General features: G+C 35.7%; 1 protein-coding gene across 1 annotated transcript in view; it reads left to right on the top strand.

Moving 5' to 3' along the window:
* Nucleotides 1-17,741, top strand: part of GRM8 (glutamate metabotropic receptor 8) — a gene marked incomplete at both ends in the record, with an annotated part of 315,726 nt that extends 297,985 nt beyond the window's left edge. The window contains 2 exons of the mRNA XM_082280316.1: nucleotides 12,428-12,674; nucleotides 17,692-17,741. Of these exons, the coding sequence (XP_082136442.1) occupies nucleotides 12,428-12,674; nucleotides 17,692-17,741 (297 nt within the window). The remainder of the gene's footprint in view (nucleotides 1-12,427; nucleotides 12,675-17,691) is intronic.
* Nucleotides 17,742-18,127: the final 386 nt, after the last annotated feature.

Genomic DNA, 18,127 nt, shown 5'->3' with positions numbered 1-18,127 from the left:
GACCTGAGACACCAGGTCTGTCTGCACAGCTGACCCTGCTTTGAGGAGAATGATGGACTAGAGACCTGAGGTCCCTTCCACCCTGAACTAACTACTTATAAATGTAAAAAATTCATTTTGGAAAGAATGCAATCAAATGATTCAATTAAACTGGTTTGAATTTTTGTAAGTTTTTATGGATTTTCAGCTTCAGGAAAAAAACAGGTCTTGATCTGGTACAAAACCTCTTTTTAGCACTGAGAATACCACACAAGGGAAGAGCCATTTTCCTCTCAGCAATAATATAAGATCAAAGAGTATTGCATCTGTTAAAAAGCTAAGATTTTACATCAGCTTCTCATGGCTCAGGCTGACATATTCCCAAGTTTAGAGTTCAAATTTGAACAGCTGGAAACTGAAATCTCTTGGTAGCTGTACTTCACGTTCTGCTTGAATCTAGGTCTGCTCTGCCCTTGTAGACAATATCTTTTCAGGCTGACAACAAATCTCTCCTAGTCTTGTGGCAGATGATAACAGTGACAGTACAGGAAGTATTTCACATCTCTAAAGGAAAATGCACTGGCTTATCTTCTCTATACGGTGTTAACATAGCAAGAACAGATGGATGCCTGAACATCCCAGTGTGCCATATTCACCCTGTATAATTAACTGCATTTGTGAGAGTAACATGAATGTTTTGGTCACTCATAATTGTCCCTGAGTATACTATAGCCAAGGTATACTACAGTCAGCTCTGAATCAGTCACAAGCCCACCTTGTTGTTGGTTCTGCTGTGCGATTTATACACCTTTCCTGCTGCATACCTTATAGACATAAGTTTCTATCTTCTGGCATTGCTCCCAGAAAAGTTAAAATGTTAGGGTTTTTATTTCAGGATTAATATTCTTGACAGGTAGGAATGTCAGAGGAAAAGCAAATGTTGGATAGTGACATCAGAGATATTCTAATGCTGAATCTAGAAAAAATTCAGTATTACCTGTTGTGATAGGTAACTGACATTGTAGCTGCTGAGGGTTCAAATAGATCAACAATAATAACATAATAACAGTGTAAAACTACACTGTATTCACTGTTTTATTATCTGGGATAAACTAATTGAAACCTCACCAGAGAAGGTTTCAGTTAAGTTGAAAAACAACAACAACAACAACAACAAACCAAAAAACAAAACAAACAAAAAAATACCACCAAAAAAACCCCAAAAAACCAAACCCAGAAAACCTATATTCAATTAATCCTGAACATACAAATAGCAAAAAGAAGGTAAAAGTTAGAAGGATGGTTTGCATGGGCAAGGCAGAGGGTGGAGGGGGAAGGCATATATGTCATCACTACTCTACCTTGTTGCTCTCCAGAGATCCTCTCCTGAGATAGCACAGAGATCATATTGCACATTTCTGTGTGAGTCAATAGAATCCTGCTTTGCCTTAAGAATCCTCCAGGTAAACAAAGAGGAAATTTAAAGCTTCTCAGAGTAGCACAGAACATATCATGTTTAGCATGCAACATAGGCTCAGTCAAAAGTCTTATTTGAAAACACTTATTTTGAAAGTCTTTTGCTTTTCCACTTTTCAAGGTGGACTTTGAAAGGGCTGTGGGTTAGTTGTAGCACAGAACGTATCATGTTTAGCGTGCAACATACCTACCCTCTGCACTGGAGCTAGGAACCTGGTGTCTGCTTCTAAAATCCAGTTCAGGTTAGTGGGTGTTTTTTCCTGTTCCAGAGTGAATTAGAGAATTCACAATGGTCTTCTGCAGTGAGTAAATCTAACAGAAAATCTGTACTGGGGACATGTCACAATCAATTATGGGATAAAATAAATCAGAATGACACCAAGGCAAGTAAACACTCAAGTGAGACCTTTAGAGATTAGTAGCAACAGAGAGGAAATAGCTTTATAATGTGCAGATTTTTAACTCTAATTTATACTGCAGTTTAGTTAATTTATTTTTGCTAAAATATCAGAGATAAAATTAATGAAAAAATATTTTTATTAGTTTATAAGTTTTGATCAGTTCACCACTTGGAGTAATACGGTGTAAATTCATTGAAGCAGCCATCAGCTGATTCATCCGGTTGCCATTAAATTTATTCTGACATAAGGAATGAACACAGCAAACATTTCTAGATAAAACTAGTACTTGAGTACAGCCATTGTAAGATTTCTGTTCACAAATTGCAATTGAAACGCTTGCTAAGGGCTGCAGGGACATGTTTGATTGTTTGTTTTTCTTTTTGTCATTCTGTTTTAACTGCTTCCTTGCTTATTACATTGTTCCCATTAGCATAATGTATTGATTGTGTTTGTACAGCTTTTCCTGCCAAAGGCTGCCCTTCAGTTGTACAGCCATTGGGGTAACCAGCTGTTACTTATTTAAGCCTCCATCATTTTGTATGACAGAGTAACTTAATTATGTCTCACTTGAAGATGCTAAATAAAATTATCTTCTGAGCAAGTGTACTTCACTTAATTTTTGTCTCTATCAGGTATTTAAACCCTGACACTTAAGCTATGTGTGCAACACATAAGCAGCATAATAATAAGCAAACACATTTTAAAATGAAACCTAGTACCTAGTTAATTATTACAGAGTTAGAGGCTGTTTTACAGTGTTTCTAGACCACAGTTATCTCTTTAGCTCAGGTGTTATGCATATTTAAAAGACTTCAGAAAAAAAGAAACTAAATGTAGTTAATAGTCTAATAAACCAGCACTTAGGGTTAACCTTTTCTATGCATTATGAGCATAGGTAATAGATCTTCAGTAAGCATTCTGAATTTTAAAAAACCAGAATTTTAATACTCGATGTAATTCAAACCTGGACAAGAAAAAATTTCTACTCAGTGATATATTCTAATTATAAGAATGTGTCAGTCAACATCAATGGCCTTTGTGTTATAGCAGAACATTTTGTTCTTATTTTAATCCTGGTATTTGAATTAAATTCAGACCATATATTTTAATTTTTATTGGCAACATCTTTCCTTAGTTCACTATAAGGCAGTCTTGCTTTCCCTTTTTCATCTCTAGTCAATTATGCATATGAGAGTGACAATTTTGGGCTTGTCAACTGGGTCATTGAGTGTAAAGTGTTCTGAAATGCAGCTCCCATGTTTTCAAAGGGACTATAATTGAAAATGTTTGAATTGACATGAATTTATTTTAAATAGTCCACCTGCCACATTTGCTAGTTTTTTAGCTTTAGGGTAAATTCAATCTGCATTCAAAGTAGATACCTGAAGACCTAATTAATAATAAACCACTTACAGAAAATAAAGTTTTGTGAAAGTGATAAAAGTGCAAAAGTAAAATTATCCTCTAAATGATGCTGCATCTCATCTAGATAGGTTGTGCAAGTTAGAATGTATTTGACAAAAGAGAATTTTAATTTTGCTGTATTTGAAAGTAATATGAAAGTAATTTGAAGGCTCTTTGGAAATCTTATAATAAAGGAGTATTTTTTATCAAATAAAGTTGGAAATAAGCCTTTATAGAGTACCCAGCTATTGCTCAATAAATATGTATGGGGGGTGTGTTGTTACTAGAAAAAGGCTGCAGGCTTTATATAGACCTGTCAATATGGGCTTTTGGAATATATTTTTTTTAATATCTTGAGCTTGTGATGGCTGTGGTAACAATTGTCCAGCAGTGGGGAGTGCTGCCAAACTTGTTTCAGCTTAGGTCTCTGAATACTGTACATGGTAAAGATCTAACAAACCTGTAAAACGACTCAGTAACAAAGTAACTGGGACTTAATTTCAATCAATAAGCAGTTAATTGGTGGAGATAGTTTAGAGGAGAACTCGTTTTTAAAAAAGAGGAAATAAGGGCACAGTGTTAGAAAATGTGTAAATACAACCTCAGCCTGATCCAAAGCTAAGGAGGAAGGAATACCAGACATCAACATCAAGGACTTGGGATACTGGCTTTTTAACACAATTTTCTCTTCCTTCTATTTATCTTGCAGAAGGCTGAATCTGTTGGCCTTAGGAACCAGAGGAGCAGGGACTGGGTGTGTATCACTGGAGAAAAGGGATTGACACTCAAAAGTTTATGTATATACAGATTTAGCTACATTATTAATGAGATTTTCCTGTAATAATAATTTGAAAAGTAAAAGCTAGGATAATTGTAACTGGATTAGTAATAAGATTTGTTATGATTTTGAGTAGGCTGTTAAGATTTTAATTAGACAAACAAATTCTTTGCTTAACATTTTGTCAATAAGAAGATCATAAATGTAACACAACATACCATAAAAATCCTACTTGTACATTATGTTGAAGATTCAATTAATGTATAAATAAGAATTAATTTAATTAATCTCATTCCTCAGTTTTTTCCATGCAGCACAGTCTTTTTCCAATATGTTTTTATGTTTGTTTGTTTTTTTTTTTTACTTGTGTTTGGAGGTATTTTAGCTTAGCTGTACAAAAAATTAGTGTTAAATTTCTATTTGACCTTTTGGAGCTCAGTATTTCTGACTATCAGGACTGACATGCACATTACAAGAAACATAACAGAAATTAGTCTTTGGTCAATTACTGAAAACTGTGGCTCTATTTGTAGTAAGGTTGATGAAAGGTATGACTCACATGGACTTTAAAAACCATAATACTGCAATAAATTTTGTGCTGTGGTATATGCTAGCTATATGATAGTGTGATATAGGACAAGAAAATTTAATTATGAGAATTTGGGAGAGGAAAAAAAATCAACTTACATACTGATATTTTAAATTACTTTGAAAGTCTGCAAGGCAGTACTTAGGATTTTCCATGATATGTATATCCTGAGGATGGAACACAGTGAAGAATCAGACTTAAGTTTATTGCTAGTTTAGTATAAAATGTAGTAAATATTGCAGATGAAGTAAAGCTGAACATTTCTTTCCCTTCAATAATGTTGCTTATTTCCAATGAGTAGAATGTTTGATAATACAACACTTGTTTGTCTAATCTTCTCCAACTTTTACCAAAAACCAACATAGTTTCTGATGCCAATGTTGTGTGATGTTGTCTGTAAAACTGTCTACAGGGGTTGCACATCAACAGAATGCTTTTTGAAATTAGCAGTTTTGAAGGAGCTAAAGCATCTGAAACTGGCATATTGAAACAAACAAAGGGAAGAGAAGGAAAAACAAGGAATTAAACCAATAAAAAAATCTGGTTTTCTAGAATGTTTTGATAAGAGATTACATTTGCCAACAGAAATGACAACTGACATTATTGTCTGCCATGTTAAGAAAGTGCCATGTTGCTATGAATCATGGAATCATAGAAAAGTTTGGGTTCGAAGGCACCTTTAAAGATCATCTAGTTCCAACCCCCCTGCCATGGGCAAGGAGATATTTCACTAGGCCAGGTTGCTCAGGGCTCCCCCATCCAGCCTGGTCTTGGAACACAGTTAACTTGGACAGTTACAACTTCTCTGGGCAACCTGTGCCAGTGTCTCACCCTCACTGCAAAAAATTTCTTCCTTATCTTCAGTCTAAATCTACCTTCTTTCAGGGTAATACTATTTCCCTTGTCCTGTCACTACAGGCCTTGGTAAAAAGTCTCTCTCTGTCTCTCTTACCCACTCCCCCCCCACCCCCCCCACTTTTATATATTGAAAGGCCACAATAAAATCTCCTTGAACCTTTCTCTCCTCTCCCCTCCCCTTTGTTTGGGACAAAACTGTCCTAGTATAGTTTTGTGCTAAAATCAGGTATTGAGAAATCACTGGGAAATGTTTGGGTGAACTAAGGTTAGCTTTAGACCTGAGGTGAAATAAAACTTTGGAGGGAAGGCTATGCAATGCAAACTTTGCAGTTCTCATCTCTAAGTTCTCTGTATCTATTTACCTTAAAATAATAAATACAATGATAAAAAAAGACCTAGTAAGGCAATTCCTTTCTTTGAATAAAATAATTTATGGGTAGAAAGGGAATACTTATAAATATTGCAGGTAAGGTCAAAATTAGAGTTAAGTGAAAAATCTGAATTGAACTAGTCACCATAATTCAGTTTCTGAAATGCACTTATATACATGTTCCTCTAAGACTCCTCCAAGCTTTTATAGCTCCTCTCACATCCAAGCTTTAATGGAAGTTCATACTTTTTAAATGTGGAACACATTTAGTTTGAAATCTGTTATTAGAGCTTTCCTTTCTCATAACTTTCTGGAAGCAACAGAAATTTAAGAATAAAAATAAAGATCATATGCTTTTTCAGCACTTGTTTTCTTCTGCTGTGTGAAGAATCATAGCCTACATTTACTTCTTGAGATAATAATCTAATGAATGTTGTACTTTCATGTTTGTGAGAAGGCTTTCACATTTCTTCTTTAAGCCTTGTTTTAATTGCTAGGTTGGTAAGGAATGTTTTTAAAAGGCTAAAAATATATATAAGTAATGTAGCTTCCCACGTTTTCTAACTGAACAAATGTTTGAAGAAGACTCATACAGTGAGGTTTATCTTATACCTGGAAAACAAGCTTGTTATATGAGCTAAACAATGACTGACTTGTACCTGTTTTCCTTCAAAAAATTTTCTTCCCACAGGTCAAGATAGAAAAGTGCGTTTTGCACTGAAAGCAATAAAAATCTGTAGGTGTCAGCTTATGGGGTTCTGCAGAGAAGCATGAATCCTTTGGTCAGTTATTGGCACCTTGCCAGCATTGTTACCTCCCTGTTTACATTCTCCTGGTTTCAAATGTATTTCATATCTATTTACCTGTATCTAGTATTTTTCTCATTGCTTTGGTGTGGAATCCATTGCATGGTGTTTCTTTCTAATTTGTGAACATGACTGTGAAACAATTTTTGTCAGCCAGTCAACTCTTCAGCAAGCAGCAGCACACACAAAAGTAATTGTAGTGTATGGCATGTTCATTACTTTAAAAGAAGAAAAGGACTGTCTTTTTCGTAAACCTTCTACGTTCTGCAGCACAGGGAAGATGGCTATGAATGCTTTCAGTGTTTTCCTGGGAATAAAAAGACTCATGCTGTCTCCACCACAAAGAAAGAAGGCACATTTTGCTGTCTTTCCCAATATGAGGGATGCCTGTAGATAGGTGATATGTATCTTCATTTTATGATGTATCATTTATCTCCTGGGCAGAAGTGATCCAATAAAGGCTTCTAGCAGCTGAGAATGAAGGAAAGAGTGGAAGGAGGGAATGAGATCAAGTAAAACTATTGGGAAACGAAGCTTGCTGCGGTTCTGGCCTTAAAATATGGAAGTGGCTGAAGCAGCTGAGAAGATTCACATAAGAGACATAAAGAATTTGATAACAAGGATAAAGGAAAAATTAAATCATAATTCAATCTTCTGCTCTGTTACCAGCAATGTGGGACATATTCAAGAGTGCCTGTATTTATCTGTCTCAGCAGGACGGTTCAAACTCCAGTGTTTGATACTAAGGCTATTGCTCTATCCTGTGGAGAAAGAGGCCTCTAAAGGGCAAATTGTATAGAATTAGCCATTGAAAGTCATTAGACCAGCTGTGTCTCTTCAAGCATCCACTTCTCTTTGGACTGCAAGTAGCCGAGTTGAATCTATGCTAGGCACACTCATAGTCTGAGATGTACCAAGACTTCCCTCTGTGGTTTAGCACTTCACTCACTGCTGGACTTTTTCATCTGTGTTCTTACAACTACCAGGAATTAGAGAACTTGTGCCAAAGTGGTAAACAGATTCAATTTACTCAAGGCATCACAATAGCCATATGTTCCGCCTTTCCAGGATATACTATTAAAACCAGATTAGGGAACAGACTGGGTAAGAGTCTGTTTGACTGTATTTGACTTATTAAAACTGAGAAGAGAAAAATAAATAGCATCAGTAAATCACCAATTCTGGGGAGACCCTGAATGTTATCTTACATGTAAAAATAGGGGAGGACTCAAAACAAGGAAGCAATCTGGACAAGGTTGTGACATTACCACAATTTTTCTCCCTTAGTGAAAGTAGTTGCTTTGTGTTGAACTAAGCCTCAGCAAGCACCAAACTGATGAGACACTACAGGGGACTTGGGGGATATTTTATTTCCAAGCAGGAAAGCCTAGCTGAGAGGCAGTCATTCAGCTGCCTGCACTGGGACAATTCAGTGCCCACACTTGCTTTGACGCATAGAAATTTTTCAGGTTACCAAGAAGGCAATTCAGTTTAAGTACTTTCAAACTCAAGAACTCATCAGAGTATCTGGTTTTACTAAAATAGTGTGTTTCATTGGCCCAGTCTTTCCTATGTAATATTTTAAGTTTCAAAGTAGAAAGATATGAGATACATAGTCCTAGAATCAATGGCCATTGTGTATTTTAGCTGCTGAGTTAGGATAATCTGAAGGCTGTATTACCAAACTTGTAGGATCCTTCTGATGAGGAAAGGGTCCAGGTCACCTGTGGGATAGAGAGATCATGTGTCTGAGTGGGGATCTAAATCTTTCATATGAGAGACTATCTATTGTGAGGAATCTTTTGTCGATTGTGGAGGTTAAAACTGTGCATAAGAAGTCTTGTATCAGTTCTGGGGTGGGGCTGAGGTGAAGGATGGAGACAGAAAGTTATTTAGACCTCAAGTTTTTCCTGTAGTTTAAAGGGTTTTTTTTCTTGTGCTACCATGATTTTCGTTTTCTGACATATCCTCTGACTGTCAAGAACAAGGAGAATAGATATAGCAGTCTTTGTTATATTTATGAAAGGCATTATTGGACAAAAAGTTTGTAGTTCAGAAGGGATTTTAGTGTGAGGAGTGCTGAAATTCATTTCTGTGTAACTATGAATCATAGTAAAAAAGGGACCTTTATTCTCCTCTGAGTGAGCTACCACTGTGAAACACATGAAAAATTATTCAGACCTCATATCTTATTAAACTGAACTACTTTTGTTGCTCCTTGATTTTTAGAGCAGCTAATTCTGTAAAGTTACAGGTAGTTATGTTCCCAGAATAATAAAAGTACCCAGAATGCACAGCCATAAAACATCATTGTCCCCTTGTCAGGAATAAAACAAGGTAAGAGTCAGACAAAAGTCAAACCAAGTGTGTGGTATCCTGTTTGCCAGACTTGGGCTTCATCGGGCTGCAAGAATGGGGATTCCAAAGACAGGAAAAATTAAATGCAAGAGACATTCCTGTCCTGTGAACAGACTCTCAGCCTGCAAATCACCACTTAAAAAAGTAGTAGAACTTGTTGCAATAGGACAAGGGGTAATGGTTTTAAACTAAAAGAGGGTTAATTCAGACTAGTATTAAGGATTTTTTTATGGTGAGGGTGGTGAAGCACTGGAACAGTTTAACCAGAGATGTGGTACATGCCCCATGCCTAGAAACATTCAAGGTCAGGTTGTCTGGTGCTCTTAGTAACCTGATCTAGTTGAAGATACCCCTGCTTACTGCAGGGGGGCTGAACTAGAGGACCTTTAAAAGTCACTTCCAACCCTAACTATTCAATGATTACAGTAGGAAAAGGAATCAGACTCAGACTGTCATGGACAACTCAGCCTCCAGCTGAGTATGCAATTGCATTAGCCTATGAAGTCAGACTGAGGTACGTGCACACACAATGTGTACATTAATATATGTTCAAAGCCTTTCTCTCAAGGTCTCGTAAGTGTCTTTAAGCCCTTCTTTCTAATTGGCTTCATTAAAGAGTAAGTAGTATGGGTGATCCAAGAAAAACAAGATTCCAGAGTCTGAAGCCCTTTAAAGATTATATTCACAATTTGAAAACTGTTCTGTCAGAAAACTCTCAGCTCACCCTAGTGTTAATATTTCAATAATTACAGTGATGGTTCAGAAACAGAGCAATCATTAGAAATAAACCCCATTGCATATGAACTGTAATCGGCAACATGAAACTGTGATTTGGATTTTTCAAAATAGGCTGTTGTGCTGGTCATTAATTAAATCCACAGAAAATAGATTAGATGTAATGACATATCTAATGAAAAATACCTGTGTTGAAATCCATGGGCTCTTATTATTTCAGTGTATGATGAGATTTAGAGTTGTTTCGCTTATGAAGATTAGTTGATTGCAAACCTTCAAGCTGACGTTGATATACTAAGAGAAACCTCTTTAGTATTTATAAGATCTTGGCACTGTGGCACCTCTTATTGCAAAAAAAAAGATCATTGAGATCTACTATAATGTGTAGATTTGTTAATGTTACTATTAAATTAATGCATGTATTTTATCCTATAAGATTCAGAGCTTTATTCTTTTTATCATGCCACTCTTACACTGAACCAGGAGAGAAAGTCTTAGAACTTGTGTAGTTGATAAGAAATAAAAACTCTGAAACATATTTAAATGCCAGGCATTGTTACAGAATGCATGGGTGAGGCTTAGGTAGGCACTTAACTGCTACGACTTGGATTTTAAAAAATGTTAAGGCTTCAAAAAGAATTTTTGTGTTTAATGGAACTTTCATACACAATACAGTTTTTTAAATGTATTGCTTGCAATGATTTCAGTTTTGAAAATCCCATTAGGAAATATATTCATCCTTAGGAACCAAAATACTTTTGCTTTTGGATGCCACTTAGAGCAATGCTTAACCCTAAAAGCCACTGCTGTACCAGTTTGTTTGGAGATCAGTCAATTTGGTTCAGGGAGAAACAGATGTGTTGGTGCTGTCTGCATGTGAACATGCATCTGCACAGAGGTCCTTCCACAGAAGTCTGGAAAAAACGTTTATTAATGTGACCATGTAATGTTTTCATTAGAAATGTTCATGCACAATATAGCTCTACTTTCAGGCACACCACTGTCATTTTGGAGATTGAAAGGAATGGAATTATTTCACTGGTGTGAGAAAAGAGTATATTATTTCCTCAAGTATTGAATTGATGTATGATTGAAATGAAGGAAGGTGTTGCTCCTATAGCTTTCCTCAGTACAACAGAAAGACAGTCCTGATTGTCTTTGCAGTCTGGTGCTGTCCCTGAAAGCCGGTTGAAGTCTTTACAGATTTTGAAGAATTGTTAGTGTTTTCTTGAAGAGTAGATTGGACTATCCTTCCTTTTATGTAGTATTTGGCATAGTATTTGTATTTCTGTTCATTTATACAGTTACTTTATTAGGTGGTTGAGAACCCGTGTTTTTTTCTTACCTAAGATTGCTTTAAGTGAGAGAGCACAGTTTATTTGTGATCTCTAAGGAGAAAGTATCTAATGGAAAAACTTTGTAGGCTGAAAGACATTAAAAATGTTCAACTATAATAGTGCACAACAGTTTATTATATCTCTACTTTTCTGCCAAGGGCCAAGTCACCCAAGGGCACTTCATAAAAAATGATGATCTGAAGCTGACATTGCAGACAGACTTACCACCTTATCTTCAGGTTAATGTGATGGTGTTGGCCAGTGCTTAAAATCATGCCTGACAATAATGTCACTGAATTGTCTGCCAAGGCACTGAGGATGTTTTACTTCAGTATCTTTTTCATTATAGCAAGGATTATTGAGAGATTTCCTACTTAACACAGAACTGTAAAGTAATTTTTTGTTCATAATATGGCTAATAAAAAATAATTTCCTAAGAAAAAATAAATGTTGAGCAGAACTACAATTGGTAATGCTAATATACTAGCTGAATACTTCTTCAAATAGAAACTTCGGTCTGCTGTTCTTATGGAGTGATCATTGTAATTTTCTTTTATGGTATTATGGAAGACCAGAGTTCCCTTCTTTTTGTAGGTGATAACAAAAAATAGACAGACTTGCTCTGAAATGTCAGATTTTTCCTTTGTATCTATGGTGGGGAACTGATGTCTTCTGTGAGGTAATTTCATGGTTCCACAATTTTCTGATTTCTTAGTTAGGACCATGACATATTAATAACTTTATGGTGTGCCAATGGAGAATTGTGATTAGAATTCAAAAGTAGGATGGAAAACAAACAAAAAAAACCAAACAAAAAACCAATCCTCCAACACACAGGAATATTCAAGCACCACTATGGAAAACTTTTTTTTTTCCCAGCTTGAAACTCACAGACTATATAAAAGATTTCATTAGATTCTTCATTATGCTACTGTCAATTGAGCCATGCTGCACACTGTTGAATCACCATGTGGCATATTGGTGTAGAGGCTTCTGTCTGTTAAAATAGATGACACAAGGGTATCTCTATTGTTCCTATTTTCTTGTCCAGACATACTGGTTTTTTTCTAAAAATGTGTTTTCTGCAGCATCTTTGTTACTTTTATGAGAATGAAATTTCATGAATATTGGGTTGTTTCAACCGCCTACTCTTAAGGTTACAAACCCAACAGGAAACAGCCATACTTAGCTATAATTAAAAGCAACCAAAGCCAAGGGTCCTTTTGATGTATGTTCCCTTTCCAGATAGTACTTTTAAGATAATTTCTTTGTTTTCCTTCTTATATTAAATCAATATAACAATGACTTTTATGTTGTTGTTTCTTTCCTTCCCCAGATGTACATCCAGACAACAACACTTACCATCTCCATGAGTTTAAGTGCTTCTGTGTCTCTGGGCATGCTCTACATGCCCAAGGTTTATATTATCATTTTTCATCCAGAGCAGAATGTTCAAAAACGGAAGCGGAGCTTCAAGGCTGTAGTGACAGCTGCTACAATGCAAAGCAAACTGACACAAAAAGGAAATGACAGACCAAATGGCGAAGTCAAGACTGAACTCTGTGAAAGTCTTGAAACCAACAGTAAGTCATCTGTAGACTTGGTCAAGAGTGGCAGCACATCTTAATAGATGTACGTTCACAAGAATGCACTTTCTTTTAATAAAAAACCTAATTATTTTTGTTGCTTGTTCTGCATGAATCCAGAGATGTGTCAGACATGTACTGCTGAATTCAGGAATGTCTAGAGTTGTTTCCAAGAAATTGATTTTTGCAGGAGGCTAGTAGGAAAAAAAAAAAAGCACAGGCAGATTTTGAAAAGCCACATCTTTTAAAAATTATTTGTTTTAGCTAGTGCTATTTTGATGTGTTGTACATTGCTGTGCCAGTGGTATGTCCTGACAGTTCATGAGGTGTATTTATGGTCATCATTGTATATTCAAAACTCAAAGGCTGTTGAAAAAATCTATAATGAAAACAGCTAACATTGTTTTTATTTTGAAGTCAGATAAGGAAGTGAAAAGAATGGTTTTTATCTTTTTACCTTAATATTTGTTGGATTGTTCTTTTATCACAACTCATGACTAACACTTCCCAGAATAATGCTTGCCATCCAGGTTTTTGTTGTGGTCTTACTCATCTTGGTACAATATCGTGATAATTCATATGAAGCTTAATCATTACATGTTCTGATATATCGTAGGTTTGTAATGGGAAAAAAATTCTTTCCCATGTCAGGAAAGTTCTTGAATCTTGCTACATTTCTAAGTTGCTCTGGTATAGAAGACAACAGAGGTTACAGCTTACATTCCACCACATAACATATCATCTTATCAACTGGACTTCATAATGACAATAATAATCAAATACGAGCAGAGACATTAACCTTACCCTAGTGCTTAGCAATGGAGAATTGTTTTCTATTGAGAAGTTAAATGTCACATTAGATGGGCAGCAGCTGTAACAGCTAAGTTTCTCAGTCATTTTACTGCAAACAGCATGGTTTATTTTTAATTTTTATTACTTTTTGATGATAGTGATAGGTGATTAAATAGTACTATTTTGTTTAAGCACACTGAAACGAGGCAGTACCAAGTTTGCATTAAAATATTGTACTTATTTCTGAAAAATGCAACCCCCACTGAACTCTATCAGAGTTTGCAAGATTGAAGACTATTTAAAAGTAGCCCATAAGTTTACCATACTACAGTTGCTGATGCATGGAGGATACTGAGTACAAACTGTTTCACTGGAAAAACTCATGACCCTTCAAAATGTATAAAACTGCTAGAGTGAACTATGGATTTATACAGCTTCAGATTGTGACATGTAACAAAGGACAAACAAGAAAGGCATAGAAAATTCTTTGTGGATTGAATAACAGAATAGAAATATGAAAGACTCAATAATTTTGCAAGTCTTCACAAGTCTCCAAAAGAGAAGGAAAAGAGAGGTGGATTTTGCCGAGTGTGCAAAATGACAAACTTCTGAGGAGAGGATAAAGGAGGGTTTTCACAGTAGGGTGAGAAAGAGTGTTAATAAAGTCTTGGGTATCTGATCAGTTTATCTACTGTACCTAATTAAGAAATGCTGTGTTTGGTATTCCTTAAGCTATGATTATGCATAATTCATAGAAACAGATGCTACTGGAAACCATTCTGCTTCTCCAGTAGTGTGTGTATGCAGGGTAATGCTTATTTACTGTGCTCTAAACATGATTTTAACAGTAACACATCTATATAATTTTGACCTCACTAGGAGTATATCCTGACTAGGCTTTCATCCATCATAATGCTTCATAGGCAAAAATTCAGTCAAGTCATTTGAACTCCAGAAAGCTCTCCCTATGTAATTGAGTTCTAGACCTCAAGATGGGTTTCTCTCTTCCCTGAAATAGTTATTGTCAAAACTTTTGAAGGTTCCTGTGAATTATAAGTGCACAATGCAGCATATGTCCTTTTCACTAGGTCACTAGTAACAACTTCTTGACACCACAAAATTTTTTCTTGCACTGACTCCATGTGAGGTAGATCTTTCTTTTCAGTGACAGTATATGAAACCGACTGCAAAATATCAGTCTACTCCTAGTGTACCAGAAGTTGGCCGTGAGTGTTGCCCCCCATTTACCAAGCACAAATACTACTAATGACAGCAATGCTCATAACTAGGTGAGAAATAGGGTGAGGTAGTCATGTAATCCCTTTTACTTCCCACCCAGAGACAGCTCTGCTCCATCTAGTTTGCCCTGTTCCATGTACCACATGTTATTCTATGTTGTCTTCTACACGCCTGCGTTCATGGGTTTATTTGTGGAAGTAGGTCCACATTCAGTGGAAAACAAATTGCTTCTGGGAAACAGGAAAAAAGCTGTTCAGGTGCAGTTGCAGAAGGCAATGACAAGTACATTAAATGAATATGGGTCAGATCATAATAATAATTATAAATTGCTTTAAATTCTCTTTATTTTCTTCTTTTTCTTTTTGTTTCATTCCAACAGCAAAGTAATGACTGCAGCTGTAAAAAAATGTTCATTTCCAGAAATATTTTGAGCCAAGCCCGTTACTTTTTCTGGTCATCTAGGCTTGCCAAATGTGGTTCATGTTATTATTGTGAAATGCTAACAGTCTTAAAGAGAAGGACACCAGCTGCTGAAGCTTTCAGATCCCCAAACATGAACTCTAGGCTTATTCCACATAACTATAAAGACACATGCAATATTTATCAAGTAAAAAGACCCAAACATTGTTTGGAGATGAGATTAGTTTTAATATATTTCAAACTACTGCCTACATTAAATTCCTGTGCTATCATTTTTTAAAGTAACAACACTCAGAACTCAACTAGATAATTTTTGTTTGTTGACAGCTCTAGATTAATCCTATCAAAACTGTTTAATTCTCAGATACCCAACAAAGGTACAGCAATTTAACAAATTACTCTATATCAGCTGAGGTGTAGTAACTATTATTTTTGTATTTTGAGCTTCTTGCAAACATCCTCACATTATTCAGATTACTGAGTTGTGATAAATTTGATTATGTTACATTGCTGTGGGCTAAAAACATGCATATGTAAAGTTATCACAGAACTCAGCTCATACAGAATAATGTGGTAAGCTCACTTAACCTGATCATATATCTGACCCTACTTTCAGGGAAAGGGGAAGAAAAATGGCTCTGATCTTTCTGTCCTTTTGTTCTGAAATATGCAGAGTTTGCAGATGTGCATTTATCTGTTATTTATTAGCTAGGAAAAATATCCTTCTATAGTTGAAGAACTTGGTGCCATTTCATCAGTCCTGCATTATTTTGTGCAGGAACTTAGCAGGGCAAAAGAAAAAATAGAATCCTCTCAGAAATCCAGCTGTGGGAGCATGAGAGAGTTCAGACAGGAGCAGTACATCCCATCTGAAAGATCTGAAAGATGTAAATGAGGCTATATTTGCTTCAAGTGTCCCAATACATGCAAATAAAGCTATTTCATGTTGGTGCTCAAATGTTGTAATCAACTATGAGAAAGACTTGCTTTGTGTGCCAAAAGCAGTCCTTTCATGAATTAGCTTTTTCCAGACACGAGGTGCTGGAGCTACCTGTGCAAATGAAAGTAAGAAATATTACGTTTTTCAGCTTTTTTTGATTATTTATTCTTATATATACATTCTTAGGGGAAAAGATTACAGTAATAGATGAATTAAACTGGTCTGGTTCTGTTGTGTCTTTAAAAAATGGCAAATGCAGTATTAGATTCAAATTGCTCAGAAAATCTAAAACATGACAAAAAATCAAGAAGTAAACTTAATTATTTATACTAACCACTATTAATTTGCATCAGTTTTAGTGATCCTTTATTTAGTTTAATCTTTGATGCAGAGGAGAGAAACTGTCATTTCTCAGTTTCTGTAGTCTGTTCTTCACAAATCATCAGATTGTTGGGCTGAATTTAGAAGTTAGCATGAAGAATGCTTTTCCTATCTATCTCAGCAGTTCTCACCAGACTATATATAAAAAAGAGAGAGATTGAAGAAAGGTATGGAAATAGAAAATTTGAATCTATAGACCAGGCAACATTTTTGCTATCCTGTTATTTTCATCTTGCCAACTGCAATCTTCGCTATCATAAGCAGAACATATCTGTAGCAGATGGAATATAAAACATATTTAGAAAGTCAAATTCCTCTTTGTGCATTGTAACATAGACCTTGTTATAGAGAAGAAAAGATATTCAGTCCCTCAGCAGTCTGATTTTCCATGTACCCAATTGATTTAAAATTAGAGAAGTAACTACGAGACCAGATGTCACGACTTCCCTCCTCCAACCATTACATTAACCTTGAGTGATATGACTTGATTCATATTTTTATAGCATATTTTTTATATTTTTTTAATAGCAAAGATGTAAGGGCTAGAACCTGAAACAAACTTTCATAAAAGATTCATAGTTGTTCACTTTTGTAATAGTAGAGCTGTTTAATTCTCTCAGCATATTGTCTCATTCTGAACAAGGAGTGTCAGCTTTGATCAAAAGGAAATATGATCAGCTGGCCATCAACATAAGGAGACCATAATTTTCTCCAGATAATATGTTCTGTAGGGACTATCTACTCCTTTTCTCTAATTTGGAGAGGTGTTTCCTATGTTAGGCTTTGTTCCTTTCAAGGAGCATAAGTCTCCTTCTAGATGGACAAAACACCACTAGCTGAAAAGTTGTCTTCAACGAGTAGAAGAGAAAGAAAAATCCAATCTCTAAACTAAAAAATGTTTATATCGAATTCAGACATAATAATACCAGATGTTGAAATTCTGTTGTGGGTATGCTGAAACCACTCATCATTGTTCCCTTCTATTGACCTCTGCTTTCCCTAGTCATAAACAAAATAAGTGGTCATGAAGAACCCAGAACTTGGGATCCAGTTTACTCACTGCTTATATACATCCTTAAACATTCTTTATTCCATGAACATGGACCATATTGTTTGGAAATATAGTAGGGCACTGTCTGAGTTCAAATGCTAAATATGGTTTTTTTTCCTCCTCTCTTGAGTCTAAAAATCCTGAACTTTGTTTTTTTGTTGTTGTTTGTTTTTGGTTTTTTTGATTTACAGCCTCCTCTACCAAGACAACTTATGTCAGTTACAGCAATCAGGCAAACTGAGCAGGGATGAAATTCACTGGAAGATCTGCAGGACTGGATCTTGCAAACATAGACTTTACCACCACCAGAATTCAGTCTTGAAAATATCAGTAGACTACATTCAAATCGATAGTCAGTCTCCTAAAGAACAAGGATTAAACAAGAGCAAAAGGCAAAAAGAGACAGGGGAAGGAAAAGTCCAGTTTTATAACATAGAGACAGAGTGTCAAGCTTCTGAACTGTTCACTCACTAAAGGAAGCAAATCACAAAAGGAAAACAAATGTTAGCTTGTGAAAAAAAAAAATGCTGTTGAAATAAATCATGTCTGATGTTATATTTGTAAGTACTTTTTTGTGATTGTGACAATTTCCTTTCCTGTCCTACATTGTTCAACTCGTAAAAGAAG

Source organism: Coloeus monedula (assembly GCF_965178545.1).
Source record: "Coloeus monedula genome assembly, chromosome: 4".
In the NCBI taxonomy this organism is placed as follows: Eukaryota; Metazoa; Chordata; class Aves; order Passeriformes; family Corvidae; genus Coloeus; species Coloeus monedula.
This window is presented reverse-complemented; position numbering and strand designations above follow the sequence as displayed.